This window comes from Dermacentor silvarum, chromosome 11 (genome assembly GCF_013339745.2).
Source record: "Dermacentor silvarum isolate Dsil-2018 chromosome 11, BIME_Dsil_1.4, whole genome shotgun sequence".
NCBI lineage: Eukaryota > Metazoa > Arthropoda > Arachnida > Ixodida > Ixodidae > Dermacentor > Dermacentor silvarum.
Window position 1 is genome coordinate 115,839,409 of NC_051164.1, and position 15,664 is coordinate 115,855,072.

At 42.3% G+C, this 15,664-nt stretch overlaps 1 protein-coding gene across 3 annotated transcripts; it reads right to left on the reverse strand.

Annotated features, from left to right (window-relative positions):
- Nucleotides 1-3,252: 3,252 nt before the first annotated feature.
- Nucleotides 3,253-15,162, reverse strand: LOC119433775 (zinc finger protein 501-like). 3 transcript variants are annotated; one of them, XM_037701022.2, is made up of 5 exons: nt 14,067-15,156; nt 11,428-11,636; nt 8,493-8,665; nt 5,835-6,003; nt 3,253-4,146 (listed from the first exon to the last, which is right to left on the reverse strand). In XM_037701022.2, exons 1-5 carry the CDS (start codon nt 14,769-14,771, stop codon nt 3,894-3,896), a joined length of 1,509 nt encoding a protein of 502 aa, XP_037556950.1. In that variant the 5' UTR covers nt 14,772-15,156; the 3' UTR covers nt 3,253-3,893. The 3 variants fall into 3 exon arrangements, 2 of the variants coding, with proteins under 2 accessions (XP_037556950.1, XP_049514766.1); XM_049658809.1 differs by lacking the exon at nt 3,253-4,146 and adding an exon at nt 4,154-4,538 and having other exon boundaries at nt 14,067-15,161; XR_007464355.1 differs by lacking the exon at nt 3,253-4,146 and adding an exon at nt 7,790-7,869 and having other exon boundaries at nt 5,982-6,003; nt 14,067-15,162.
- Between the last annotated feature and the right edge of the window lie 502 nt (nt 15,163-15,664).

Consider the following 15,664-nt stretch of genomic DNA (forward strand, 5'->3'; position numbering starts at 1 on the left):
ATGCAAATAACTACATTATTCAACACAGCAGGAATGTTACTGATAAATAACAGGCTGTCGAAACAACTTAAGGCAAACATTGAATAATTGATAAAACAACATTATAAAACAACAAAGCTTCTTGCAACATGTCATTTATCAAGCAGTGTCTTATGGGCTAAAATTTGCGCATTTCAGAAGATGAGTTGGTTCTTGCTTCCACCAGCAAGAAAACTAGACTCTTAAAAGCTGCAATATCTTCTGAGGTAATGTCTTGAGAATCGCAATGGTAGAAATGCACATGACTGCTTTTCAAGTATGGTAACAAAGAAGGCCCAATAAGTGATTATTAGCTGTCTATTTTGAAAAACGAACATACCACAAAAGCAGAATTGCTTTTAACTAATTCCCAAAAATGAAGTAAATGTGGTTGATCAGCTCTTTTCAATAGAGTATAACATGTTCTTTCATATTCAATCAATGTTCACACTGACAGTTACAGTTAATTTAAAAGGACAGGGCTCAGGTTCTTGGCTCAAGCTTATCCCATTTTTTTTTTTTTGACATCACTCATGCTGGAGAGGGTTCCTTCAAGTCGAAGAGTTAAAGGTGCGGTAAATGTAGTACTACGGGCTGGGCCAACATGGACTTATTTGTGAACTCGTTCTGTTCCATTAATATGTCTTTACCTCCGATTTTTGTACAGAATGATATGGTTGACTCCGGTTTTCGCATCGCCGGCAATACTAAGAAGGCAGTGTTTTCCACTCTTGTTCAATTCTTCCTGCATTAGGCACCAAATGAGCAATTTGCTTCAAAAAGATGGACCGCTTAATTATGGTCTCCATATTAACAGCAACAGTTACTGGACACAATAAAAAATTGTGCATCCTGCACTTGTGTAGTTCAAATCCAGCGCTAATGCAGCTCCACTAACGTGAAACCTGGGGAAGTGCAAAGCAGCGATGCGTTGGTGTTTCCCTTATATTTCCCTTGTGTTTAACTTGTTTTATCCTGTGTTTATCTTGTGTTTAGCAATCAATCATCCGTTTTGACACCTGTGCTAAGTAAGGCACAACTGGTGGGAAACCGCCACGCACATGGAGCCAAAGCCTTTGCTGATGATAGAAGCGATTTTAATGAATTTCTGTTAATTAATGTGCTTAATGCTTGATTATTCCTGCCTTTTAAATACTATTCTGAATCACATTAGTTTATTTTCAGCCGGCTTTGATCAATTCTGCACTTGTTTTGACCTTGTTTTGAGATCTTGTTTTTGCACGTGACCACAACGACATGACATCACATAAGACGCCGACAGCCCAGGCCCCTAAAGTGCTTCGCACTTAGAAGCTGTCCAGAAGACAGCAGTCATTTCTGAAGCTCTATGTCACATGTCTCGTAAACGAAATAGTAGCGAACTCGGAGGTTCACTGAAGCTTGCTTGGCAGCTCAAGCTCCCCAACCATTGCATAGAAATTGATGAGGTTTGTTACAATTAAAAGAAAACTTCAAAATATACCGACTGTAAGAAGCAGATTTTCTGATTGGGCCATCAACTTTTTACACAAATTATTGAAAATTGCAAAATTTTAAACATCAAGTTTACAGCACTGTAACTGAGTATCACTATTCTGTAGACTGCTCCTGCTGAGACATCTACAGGGGACAAGATTCATGCACTATACACTGTACTTCGTGAGCGGAACATTTGTTAAACCCTTGTAAACTGAACATCCGCTTGCGATACTCTAGCAGGTGCAGAGTCATGGATTTATAAACTTCGTGCTTCAATTTCGTAACCTGCCGATTTGCGGCACTTTGTGTAAAAACTACGAGGCCTAAGTTAAGATTCTGCTTCCTACAGTTAGTAGAATTTAGCTTTCTCTCTTAATAATAAGGAGCAAAACAATTCACCTAATCTAGGCACCTCGCCGGAAAAACCACTGGGATTGCCTTTTAATATATGTACATGCACTTTCTTTTTATTTAATAAACGTCTTTCTCTCTTAAATGCAACCGAGTTCGAATCGGTCCAGTGGTTGTCTAATGAAGGACATTCTGCATGTATTTGAATAGAGCAATCGGTGTTGGCTCGAAGTGTTAAAGCTACCTGTTAATGTGAGTGTCTGTGCAGCACTTCCTTGCCCTAAGGTAAAAAACTTCCATTAGCCGCAAGACTTGATAGGATAAACATCACTCCTGGTTGGACAAAGTTATAGGTGAGGATCATCTGCCCCTATTATCCTGCCAATTCCTGAGCAGGTCAACCAAAAACATGTTCTGTACATGCGTATTGGCTGGTATTGGCTGAACGTTGTATTCTCATTTTCAGTGGGTACAATACACCAGATTTTCTGAGTTTTCCGAGTTTCATAGAGTTTATTTCCAAGGGCATTAAAAAATGCCAGAGCAGGACAAAAATATCCCACATTTAATCAAAAAAGTGTTGGGCAGCCTTGTGGCCCTACCAAGTAGCAAAAATGGCCAAAGTACCCTACTTTAGGGTAATTATCCTATGGTTGGCAACACTGTAAAGGACCCTAGATTCTAGGGTTCTTTAATGCACACCCAACATTTTTACATTTCTCATCACATCATAGTGATAGCCATCGCAGTCAGGAAACAAACCTGCAACCTTTTGCTTAGCCATAGAATGTCATAGCCAGTGTGATAGGTGCAGCAGTGTAATAAAAACAGCAGCAGTTGCTTTTAGAATAAAGGCAGAAAACTTGTTTATGCTGAGGCAGTTCACCTGCGGAGATCAGCAGCAGCCTATTGGTAACTTCAAAAAGCATGTAATCCCTACATTCTGCCGGTACTACAGTGCTGAAACTCTGAGGGCAACATAGGAACTTTGAGACTTGAGACTGTGCGAAGAGACTTTGCGAATCTAGACACTGTGCAACGAACAAACTGAAGCAGAGTGACAAGAGTAACACTACAGGAGGAATGACAGCAGCATGGACAGATGACATTATTTATAACTTTGCTTAAGGGAAACAAGTGGAGTTGGGCAGGTCATGTGATGTGTATACGTAACTGCTGGTATATGAGAGTGGGCACCAAGGGTAAAGAAATGCAATGCATTCCTCTTCCCTGGTTTGTACGATTTGCTTGAAGTGACAATTGCTTGACTTGACAGCCCTAGCTGTTTATTTGGCTGTAACACATACAGCTTTCAATGTATGTTCCTAGTATGGATGCTCTTAGGCAACGCTATCTGCATACAGCATCAGAACATACAACCAGTAAAACAGCAACAAAGAGGTTTGGGCTCAAGCATTTTTATAACAGTCATGTGATGTGTCAGTATTCAGCCTTTCTCTAGATGGACTGTGACTGCAAGCAAGATTAGTTTCTCCTCTGGAACTCTTATTTCGTGCCAGGCAACCTCCACCTGAAACATGCTCGTTCTGGTATATCAAGCAACCCAGAAGAGATGTATGCTGTCTTTTAGGGTATACTGTGCACATAGCCCAACTGTCAGTACTCTGGCTCAGAGATTACAGTATCTGGTCCTTTACTGTTTCAGGCCTGCTGTTGCAACCGTGCAGCTGTACATATTATATACACATATTCAGGCCTGCTGTTGCAACTCTGCTGCTGTACACAGTATATATACACGCTCAGTAAAAAATTTATTTCAGCTTATGCCTTAACAGCAACAACAGAGATGCCATGTTTCTGGAAAAATATGAGGACACAGACCTGACACTATGAACTTCATAAATGCCCTCATGTTCAATGAAAAGGACTGTTCCAACCTATGTCACCTCATCCTCAGGCCACACTTACACGCGGAAAAGAGTTTATCTTCAAAGTAAGGTTAAATGGCACTCACTCATGTGTTCTTCAATCAAAGTTAAACGACATAAACAAAAGAGCAGCACTCTAGTTCAGTGGAACCACACTCAAAGGTCCCTGTACTTGCAGGCCTGTTTCTGGTGACGTCTCAGGTTGTCCACCCTGTAGAAGGCAGAGCCACAGTCCTTGCACTCATACTGCCGGTCACCACCATGAATGAGAGCGTGTCGCTTGAGGTCTTTGAACGATGCAAACGCTTTAGTGCAGATTTCACAGATGTGGTCTTTTGGGATGTCACCATGGCAGGAGCGCCAGTGGGACTTGAGGCTTTTTTCTGTCTTAAAGACCTTTGGACAATCGCTGAAAAAACAACGGAGGCGGAGGGGATGTTCAGTGCTGTAAATTAAGGATTCTCAGTGCAGGTGCCATCAAGACACAACAATGTTTGTGCTGAAGGTTTCACTGGCACTTCAATTAGATACTTTTGGGAATTCCAATGCATGTTCGGCTGTTACAGTAGCACACATGTTCAGTAAGCATGATGGGCCAAGCATTAGCACACAGACTGACCAGTCACTACTTACATGCCTGATCTCAGCTATGAAGGAATCACAGCTGTGTTAAGCCATTACAAGTTCAGGCTAGCGAGGAATGTATGCAGAATTCAGAAAGGCAATCTGGTGAACATGATTGTAGACTTGATGTGGATTAGGTGCTGTTTTTCTTGGCTTAGAGCACAAATCCAAGGATAACTGTATGAAACAGAAAAGCTGTCATTTTCAAATATGTCTGGTATTACTTGTGAGCAAGTAAAGCCATTTCAGCAAAAGCACTTATTGGCAAGTGTTTTTGGGAACATCATTAAGAATTCCTATACTACTTCTCATTATTGACACAGCAAGCTGCACACTTGAAGTAAAACAAAATATGTCCGATCTGAAAAAAGCATTACGAAACTTGCCTAATATAGTCGATGCATAACACAGTGAAACCAAGTGTTTTATGGGAAAGTGTCTACTGCCTGTTTCTTTAGATTTATTATTGCAAACTTTCTTTATTAATTCTATTATTACTTTATACTCATTTCTATTCGAAATTAAAAGAAGCATAAATAAGACGGGCAACTACGTCTGGGAGGAACGCAATGTCCACCTGTGTCAAACAGGAATAAAAAGGGTACAGAAAGGGAACATAAAACTAAATACAGTAAACTGTCAGTAGTATGAACATCGGTTTAACGAATATTTCAGAATAACACACTTTTAGAAAATCCCTGGCAGTGTTCCTATGCATTCTATGCATAGTGCATGGTGTTCATCCCGAAGAACAGTGCGACGAGGAAGATGCAATGGCAGAGGTAGATTCAAATCCTGTAACTCTAGCCGAGGCTGTAGGACGCCTTGGAAAGTTGCGAGGCTTCGTGTCTCAGCAACAAGCTGTGCCAGAGGAAGTGCACAAAAACATTGACAGCTTTGTTACTTCTTGCGCTTTAAGAGCACCACTGCAAATGAAAATTACAGATTTTTTTTTAATGAGATAGGCAGCAATGTAACTGTTACGCTCTATAAACCATAACTCCATAAATTGCATTTCACACTTTTGACTCGATGTCTGCTATGCCTTATGCTGTTCCACATTCTAGTGAACATTCAGTTTAGTGAACTTTCAGTTACTCAAGTGAACAGTTACTCAAGTTTCAGTGAACTCAAGTGAGAGTTCACTGTAATAGGTATCGAAGAGGACACCAACAAGTTCACTAAAGGTGTTGGACAAGCCCTTGACATAAGCAAAAGCAAACTAGCACAAGAAACCCAAACCTTCGACACTCAGCAGACTGAATTAAAGAAATGAGAATATAAGGCATAAAAACGTTCCAAACAGCCAGTTCACAAGTAAAAACCACTTCAAATATCTTAAGCCTCGTAATGATAAGGAAAAGATTGTTCAAAAAATGTTTAGCAATACAGTGTGGATCATAAGACTTGTTCTGGAACGGCACATTTTGTCACGATGTGAACATAGTGAGCTGACATCTGCTGTTAACATACCTGCATGTAAATGATTGTGGGCCTGGTATGTGTGCCTGCTTGAAGTGTGCGTCCAGGTAGCGCTTCACAACAAAGGTCTGACCACAGGCACTGCACTGAAAGTTCTTCTCACTACAGTGCACTGCTTGACAGTGCTCTTTAAGGGCATATTTGCGTTTGAAGGATATACCTGCATATAATAAATAATATATATATATATATATATATATATATATATATATATATATATATACACACCACAATGAAACACAGCCTTATTTAGTTTAAGTTCAGCATGCTTGGTAGCTCTTCTCGAAAATTGAGTGTGCACTTTTTTTTTTTTTTGAGGAGTATTGTTTATTTTGTATGTGCATGGGTGTTTGTGACAATTTTATGTGCATAAAAGTTAAATAGATTTTTAGGAAGATATATGTGACAGTTCAATTCAGTGTAACAAATTGTGGCCAGCTTCCTTATTCTCATCAGTAGTAAATTAATAAGCTCTGTATCTGTAACTAATGTTAAAAAGTTGCATTCCAGCTGCCACAGTGACTTAGTGGCTGTGGTGTTGCGCTGCCAAGCACGAGGTCGCGGGATCAAATGCCGGCCACAGCAATATCAATCCAGAGTCCTCCACTACGGCATGCTTCATAATCAAATCATGGTTTTGACACGTAAAACCCCCTAATTCAAAAAGTTGCGTGCCTAGGGAGCATCATACTGAATGTCTGCCTAAGGCATCAAGAACTGTGTTCAATATGGATCAATTCAAGAAGGGCAAAACCAGTTTTATGCTATAGGAATATCTTAAGTACACAAACATAAAATTATCAAAAGTCAAATTACTTGCAAAGGCACAAATACAAGCAAAATGCACACAAAATGACAGGACAAAGTGCCCGACTTTCAACTTTAGTGAAGGAAATATCAGCAAACATATCACATGCAGTACTTACAACACGCAAAACAAGCACAGAGAATGAAAAACATTAGCAACACCAGCAAGATATGTTGTCACTCTGAGTGAACACAGAGATCCTTCAAAGATTATTGCTCTGCAAGAATACCTTGTGGAATTATGTCATGTTTTCATGCTGCAATAATGTGGTTTTGCCGATTTTGCAGCATATCCTGCATTCTCTAGGCTTGCTTTATATGTGATAAATGGTACATGCAATATGGTTGCTTACACGTATATTTGTTGGCATTTCCATTAATAATAATTAAGGTGTTTTTCTGCTTAGTACAAGGGCACAGGTTCGATAGCTGGCTGGTTTGAATGGAGGTAGAATGCAAAAACACTCTTGCACCGAGCTTTGGGTGCACAGGAATACTGACAGAAAATGTTTGTCTCATTTTTTATTGCTCTTTTTGGATATCCACTGACCCAGTAATTACACTATGGATCCTCAATTCCCCGAGATGGCAACAAATAATCATGCTGACTTTTAATGCGACCAGTTACAAACGCACGCCAGGAGCAACACGGTGTCTGGCAAGAAAAGGGAGGCTCACCACATCGCCGAAACCTGTTCTGGTGATCTCGTAGTGCCATACGCTACTGATGGTCCTGCTGCCAGAGGCAGTGTACCACTGAGTTTCCAAACGATGCACACAAGTGGAAGGGCCAATTTGGCAGCTTTCAGCAACACGGTCATTGTATGGCCTCCAACCACTGCACAGGGCTGACTGGCAAGTTCTGAAGTTGTTTGTGATACCATGTGACCACTACCTCCGCTTTCAGTAGTATGATGAGTTTCCTTTTTCACCTCCAAAGCCACACTGCACTTGACGCATGTTTTAAACGGGTCATATAAAAATTATTTGTAGCAGTCGGGCACAAATGTTCATATCAGTACTCCTTGAAAGAACCTCAGGTTGTCAAAATCATACTGGCGCCCTCCACTACAGCATCTCTCGTAGCCAGTGCTGCTCTGAGACGTGAATCATTATTTAACAAAAATAGAAGTCTTTGCCTTGTCATTCCATGCGCCTTTTCCCTCATCTTTGAGCTTTGGTGTAGTAACCTTTCCAACCAAGAATGAAATCAACTAGCCTGAAAGAAGTTTTAATGCACTATAAAATGGTGTTGAGCATAAACATATTTAAAGGAATAAGCAGCATGCGACATTCTGTGTGCCTACTTAGTCAGGTGCACTAGCTGCTTGTGGCTTAAAGGCCAACTGGGTCACGTATAGCACCTATAAGTACACATAGCGTATATATGGTGCAGCCCCCGTGCAATATTTTACATTAGGAATAAGAGCTGATGTGCCACAAAAAACTCGCAAATATAGACTTCTTGATCCTAAAATTAGAAAAAAAATTCTGCCATTACTGCTTGCCAGAAATGATGCAAAACCTGGAACGTTGAGACTCGGCTCACCTCTTCAGCATGCCCTCCATGGTTAGGTACTCGCTACCCACGGTGACATGCTACAAATCCTAGAGGTCTGGAATTTGTGTCAAATCCACTCACAACCAGGTACACTTGTCATCTGCTTTGGTGCTATTTAAAGGCTGCTAATTAAAAAATTAGACAATTACCACCCATGCAGCCACACACTCGTTTACAGCCAATTTAGCCATAGTGAAATTTTATTGCAGTTGGCCTTTAATGGCAGTAGCCCAACTCATTGTATATGTGGTCCTTGTGTTGATCAGCAAAGGTGCACATACCGCAAATGTCACAGGGGAACTGCCTTCGATCACTATGTTTGATCATGTGAGCCTTGAGAGAGCACCGGCTGGGACATATCTGCCCGCACGTTTTGCACTTGAACACCTTGACATTGGCAGTGCTGTCCATTGCTTCATGAAGCTTAGCATGCATCTTCAGGCTTGACTTCCATCTGCACATAGCACATGCAAGCGAGGACACAACACTGTCAGTAATGGTTCTGCCCAGGGAATGGACACTTGAAATGGTGAACAGCTAAGATTAAACATTTAATTAAACTCGCAGGTACACTGAGGCAAAATATCAGGCCAAGCTAGATTGATAGATTACAACTCTAAACTAGCAAATAGCACATTTTTACAGCTACCAGAGGTGTGGTATGCCAGCAAGCAATGTCCAAGTAGATCATAGGCAATTACACATTTTTACATTTCTCAATGCAGCTCTGCGATGTCACAGGTTGCTGTAAAAAAAAAAAAAGTGGCCAACTATTGTTGTTATTATTATTATTATTATTATTATTATTATTATTATTATTATTATTATTATTATTATTCATTTAGAAATTTTCAAGAATTCGGGACTGGCAACTCTTGTAAGCTGGTTCCACAAAAAAAAAAAGGACACAAATTTATAAAACTACCACTAAAGAATGCAAATCATGCAACTGTTGTTGCATTTTCAAATTGAGAGAAATTGAGGCTGGAAAGTACAGCTTCAGTTGATATTTTATTAGTCAGTGCCAAGAGAACATTAAAATATTTTCAAAAGGGTATTGAGCACATGTCTTTAATCTGCATTTCAATGTTGCATAAATATGCATTTTCTTCTTCCATTTCCTTGATGGCAAAAAGAGTCTCATCAAAATGAAGACAATGGCAAAGTCCACTATGACAAGCAGTTTGATAAAGAATCAGCAACATGCAATCTTCAGCTTGCCCTGTACATGATACGGATTATGAGCATAGTAAGGTGTTCACCACAAGCTCACTTTCTTTTGTCAGATGCGTCTTGCATGTGGATAAGCTCAAGCATAGGCTGAACAGCACTAACTGGTAGACCGTATAGTAGCTTAATAGAACTTGCTGTTGCGCTAGTTGGTAATTCGTCATATTGAAGTAATCAGGCTCAATTTTTGCACTCTTGCATTCACGCACACAACCACACACGCATCCACACAAGCGCTGTGTGTGGATGCGTGTGTGGGTGTGCGTGCGCAAATGCGAGTGCAAAAATTGAGCCTAATTACTTCAATATGGTACACCATAACCACTGGTCGACCAACTTGATCTAACAACCTAAATATCATGTTGAATTAAAGAACATGAATAAAGAATGTGATGAGGTATTAAGGTAATAAACTGGAAGAGTTTCACTAAGATTGCTATTAATAGATGCAAAGCACCTATTATAGGGCACCAACTGACTATTTTGTCTTGCCCCTCCAGCACTGTAGGAATCTTCAGAGTGCGTTCTAACACCTTGTGGCTCAAAAACCCATGTAATTTATCATGCAAAGAGACATTGACTCTGCAAAGCAAAGCACCAAGGCAAAGCAAAGCACCAGTAGAGCAGCCTGTGAAAAATTTCAAGGAGACAAATCGTTCTTGTCGCACAAAATTAAGAAAGGCCCTCATAAACAACACATAGCATTGACACTTTAGCCGAGTTTGTTTTACACGTTTCTACCTGCAAGTTTCTTTTCACCATATGCAGTTAGATGATTGAGAGTATGACTGCACGCTACCAAAGCCACTGAGAGCTGCAGCCATTCTAAATGCAATGACTGCAAAGTTGCAATACTGCATGGAATGTTTGTGCCAAAGGCATATGTACTATCGGTGTCAAATGAAACTTGAACAGCGAAGCGCGTGTCGCAAGCATAAATGAATGTATAGCGCGCGCCGTCCAGCTATCACCATTGACAGGCGCGCTAATCCGGTTTTGGCGCTGCGCGATCCTCCTCTACTGAGATATTTTCGCTTCTGGTTTGGAAAGGGGGAAAATAATATTGCTCTTTACGGTGCATACTGTCGCACTATCCACTGAAACCGTAAGTTACGTCAGCGTCAAATGAAACGCGCATGGCGGTTCGTGTGGTGCAGTTTGCACTGTCATTGTTAGAGAAATACCCTTGCTCATGCGGTTTGCCGTTTGTACGCGACACTCATTCTTTCTATGGGCAAAGTTGCGCAGCGCGGTATCGCTGGCAGCCGCGAGGGTGGCCGGCGTGTGTGTGCCGAGCGCGTTTGGCCGTTTCACTCCCAAACCTGCAGCGCTTCGCTTTTACTCCAGCGTCACAGCGCTTTCGGCGTGTACCGCGTGCACGTTTCATTTGACGCCGATAGCACTTATGGTTTCGGCGGACAGTGCGACAGTATGCGCCGTAAAGAGCAATATTATTTTCTCCCTTTCCAGACCAGAAGCGAAAATATCTCAGTAGAGGAGGATCGCGCAGCGCCAAAACCGGATGTGTGCGCCTGTCAATGGTGATGACTGGACGGCGCGCACTATACCTTCATTTATGCTTGCACCACGCACTCCGCTGTTCAAGTTTCATTTGACGCTGATAGTACCTTGAAGGTTGCATGGCCATCAGGTGACTGTGACACTAAACACACTTGCTTAAAAGCAAGCAAGATATGTAAAGAGGTCACAAATAATAATAAATATATTCACACATATTTCAGGCACAAAAGCATGAAAAACTTCACTGTAAAATGCTTGCAATAATTTGTGGCAATGTGGCTTGCAAGTTCTCTGCTTACAAGCCCCTAACTGCAGATTTCCGAGATTTTATAGCTCTTTCTGTTGACACAACACGCAAATTTTGGTTTAGCCGTCATGCCTACTACCTGTGGTACCGTTAATGTAAAGCAACACATTTACATTCCCCACCATAAAGTTAATCCCAAAAGTGTGGGGTGGTCCCACCTAAAGCGACGGTCACAGATGTGGCAGGAGAATGATGGCTCGCCGCCCATCTCGCTGCCGTGCTTGTGCGTCATGTGCTGGCGAAGACAGTCTGGATTGCTGTACTCCTTGTGGCACAGGGAGCAGCAATGCCGGTCTTCCCGGTCTCGGTGCCAGGTGCAAATGTGGACCTCCAGTGCAATTGCTGTCTGGTAGAAGGTGCCACAAACCTGACATAGCAACATGGTTCTGTGTCATAAACTTTCTACAAGTCAAAGAATGTGGTAAATACATACAAAAAAGGACACTAAAGCAAAATATTTTGTCAAACTACTACAGCAGCTAAGAGTCATTTCTACTGACAAGTTACAGCACGACACAAATGACTGGAGCTTATGAGCACAACTTTGAAATGGGACAGTGGCTTGTTCTACCAAGCTCCTTATTTTTCTACTATGTCCGTTCTTCCAATCAGTGATCTGTAGTAACAAGTCATGGAGCCTCTTAAATATTTTTATATGCTGCACTAAATTAAATGTAGCATGTAATGTTTCCTACACTGTGTTTTTTCCCTACCTTCATAGCCACAACCTTCCAGCTATTCCTTATGGTACAATCAAATGGTTCCTACCCTGCTTTGACTTGGTTTGCAGCAATGCTCTCAAGATTAAAGCCAGAGAGAGCCTGCCCAAGCAAACATTCATCTGCTTCATGAGCAATCGGAAGAGCCACATGAGCGGATCTTGGTCGCACCTCCAAGCACTCTAAAGCAACTAGTCGAATGTACCATTTACTACTCTCTGCATCAGATTTGTTTGCATTCCCCCAGTCTTTAAAACCCACGTTAGTCCTAACTATTTTGCGAGCCCAATTAGCTTTTTCACAAAAATGCAGTGGGAGCCAGTCTAGACCTGTAGGCCCTTGATGGAGACTAATTTATTTTTTAACAAAGCTCTAATAGCCCTTAACTACAGCCACATATTTATCTCTGGGAAAATGCTACAACATTGTAACAAGACATGTTCAGTGGTTTCTGCTATAACGCATTCTCAGATGACTTAATCTGGAGTTCAACAGTATAGACTACGAAATTACCACCAAATCTCCAAATCAGCACAATTTACACGACAGGCTTTGGCAACAACTAGCCCAGGTGGATTTAGTATACTGTTAGAACTGTACTGCATTCAAAATTAAATTAAAATTCAATCATTCAATCTGGCAACTTTTTTTTGCATACATTCTAATTTCTGACTAAAAGGGACCCAAATACTTGCAGAACACATGATCTGTGATGTCATGCAACGAAGTCATCTAATGCCACAGTTCAGGCACGGGAGCCAAAAATTCCATGCCGAAAATTAGGAAAGTTTACCATCAAGTGCAATTTTATTCACTAATAGGTCTCCCGCAAAACTGATCCTTAGAAAGATACAAATGTGTTATGAACAGTAGATAAGCAATATAATAAACCAGTTGAGACTACATTGGGTTTTTGCTGTGAAAAGAGTTACTCCAAACACTTTCTTTAACAAACAAGGTAGCCTTAAATCTTCATGAAAATCTTTTCCCTATGTTTTTTAGTGTTTAAATGTTTATTAGTGCTTACATACGCATGTTGTTTGCAACACATAAAGAATATTGTCACTCTTCATGTACATCATTTACAGTCTTGAGCACTGGCTGCTTGTGTTTTAGCATATCAAGTTCATTGAATTTGGTTGTTGACAATGTCAAATGTTTTTCCAGCCATAAAAGGTATATAAATTCAACAGAGAGTGGCACATGCTACTGCTTTCTGTTCAACCTTACCGACCCAGTTTTCCACGTATATCCACAATATGCCAGCTGTATGGCTCCATGAATGGCCACAATGACCACAGCATACAACTCATCCAAGCTCCTCAATGGCCGCATGTGTCAAACGTAAAGGAGGCATTGGTCAAACTAAGCAAAGTGCTGGCACAGGCTTTTGGCTACTACACAGTGCCCAGCTTTACCTCAGGCAATTGTAACTGGCAGATATTGTACAATGTTACGGTTTGACAATGGAAACCAGCTGACAACTATAGAGCGCTTTCACTTACTGAAAGATTAGTTCCTTCATATTCATTGGATTCATGACTGTTTTGATGAGCACAGTCATTGTGCTATCAGTACAGACTAGAATGCAAGCAATGGAAAATGGATCTTGTTATATATACAGGGCAACCTGGTGACAAAGCATAATATAATTTGTGCCTCAACCATCACTCTGTGGGAATCAGAACTTTGATTTGGCCTGCATGGGTCATTTGGTGCCCATTCATGTAGGTGGTTTATTACTTTATGACTGCATGCTTGTATAAGGTGCTTAGACAGCAGGAACAAAAATGAGCAAAGCCGACAAGACGGCAGCAACGAACACTGACTGTTAGTGCAGTGCTCAGTGTACATCAGCAGTGCAAACCAGCCACTCACAGTCGGGTGGCAGTTCACACATGTACAGTGCAAGGCGCATTAGAAATGTACCTTTAGCATCCTACTGTGTACGTAATATAGGAAAACGTCCGCAAGCGGCACGCTGTTCGCAATGCAGTACAGATATATTTGAGGCTGTCAAGAGGGCGCGTGCACAAATTGACTAAGCTTAAACAGAGTGAGGGCATATGGTCGCTAACCGGGCAGAACTGCTTGTGCCGCTTGTGCGCTCGCTCATGCCTGGCCAAGCCGACAGCGCTCCGAAACGTGCGCTGGCAGCGTGAACATTTGTGCGTCGGCTCTCTGTGCGTCTCCAAGTGCCGCTCCATCATGGCTCCTTCCAGGAACGACTTGCCACACACATCACACGGGATGCGATTCAGCATGAAGTGTTGCGCCCGGTGCTGGTAAAGGTAAGACCTCTTGTCGAACATCTTGCCGCACTCGAGGCAGTAGAGACTGTGCTTGGTGCCGCCGCCTTCTGCCTCATCGATGGACTGCGATACCCGCGGGTGGTAGTCGCGGAGGTGTTGCGTGTAGTCCGGGTAGGTGTCGTATTGAGACTCGCACGCGAGGCAGTGAGTCTTCAGAGTCGGATGTGCCGAAGCGAGGTGGTCCAGGTGGGAGCGCTTGTCATCTGCATCGGCGAAGCAGATGACGCAGGTGAAGATGCAGGAACGCCGATGGCGAGCGGAATTGCCTTTGCGGTGCTCGTCCAAGTCCGAAACGTCAGGATCGTGTAACGTATCATCGTCGGACGTATCTTCGTCAGTGACACCATCAAGCGGAGGATTTGAGAGAACAGCATAGTCCTTACGAGGCTGGCGCCGTTTTCGTACAGCACTATCGACGCATAGACCCGATGCTTCTTGATGGTCGCTTGAGCCACACACAGCTTCAGACATCTTATTAATATCTTCGTTTAACTACCAACGCAGTGGAATGACACCAAAGCGGATATGCCACCCGATAAATCGCAAAACGATGGTAAACTTCGCTCAAGTAGCGACCAAGTGATTGTGTTTGCGAACGCTCGCTGCCTCGCTATGTTTTCGCGATTCGTAGACGCGACACAAGCATGCCTTAATGAGAAAATGTCCACACTGGCGCGTTTTGGCGGTTGTGAGGCCTGTCATTCACAAAATGTAGCTTCGAGTACTTCGATTCTAACATAGCCACGGAGCTTTTTTTCGTTCCTCCCATGGCGAAAACAAACACTCATGGAGGAAGGAAAAAAACTCCATGCAAACACTGCACAAACACGTCGCCATATTGCTATATCACAACGCCGGAGGCGCTGCCTGCGCTTTTGCGACAACGGAACGCTGAATTTCAGAGGCCGTAAAAAATTATCCACGCTCGGAAATTTTGTACAGAGATATGGGGCCGTATTCTGAAACGTTCCACTTCGGAGAAATTTCGCCTAGGCGAAAATCGCGTTCAATAAGTCTACCGGCTGCTCACCCGTGACGTCAGCATGCACTACCAACACGTGCCCTCGAACGCCCCGCAAAACACACGTGAGGGCGCACCGTGCGAGTGCAGAGCGGCTCGGGTGTGTTGTTTTCGAATGTATCGGTTGCAGAACGACATAGGCGCGTTCGTTTATTCATTACATGTCAGGGAGCACCCACTGACACCGTGACGTCAAAGTGACGTACACCGGAACTGCTAGGTGGCGCGACTTCTTTTTCGGTTTTGGTCAACCAGATAATCAGCGCGCGCGAAAGCGAAAAAAATAAATTTCGCCAAGTGGAACGTTTCAGAATACGGCCCATGATGTAATGCTGTTTAGTAA

Coding starts and splice junctions, on each gene's coding strand:
- LOC119433775 (XM_037701022.2), bottom strand. CDS start 14,771: ATGTCTGAAGCTGTGTGTGGCTCAAGCGACCATCAAGAAGCATCGGGT. Junction 8,666..11,427: donor ATCTGTGACCGTCGCTTTAG/GTGGGACCACCC, acceptor TGCTATGTGCAG/ATGGAAGTCAAGCCTGAAGA. Junction 6,004..8,492: donor GTTCCCCTGTGACATTTGCG/GTATGTGCACCT, acceptor TATTATATGCAG/GTATATCCTTCAAACGCAAA.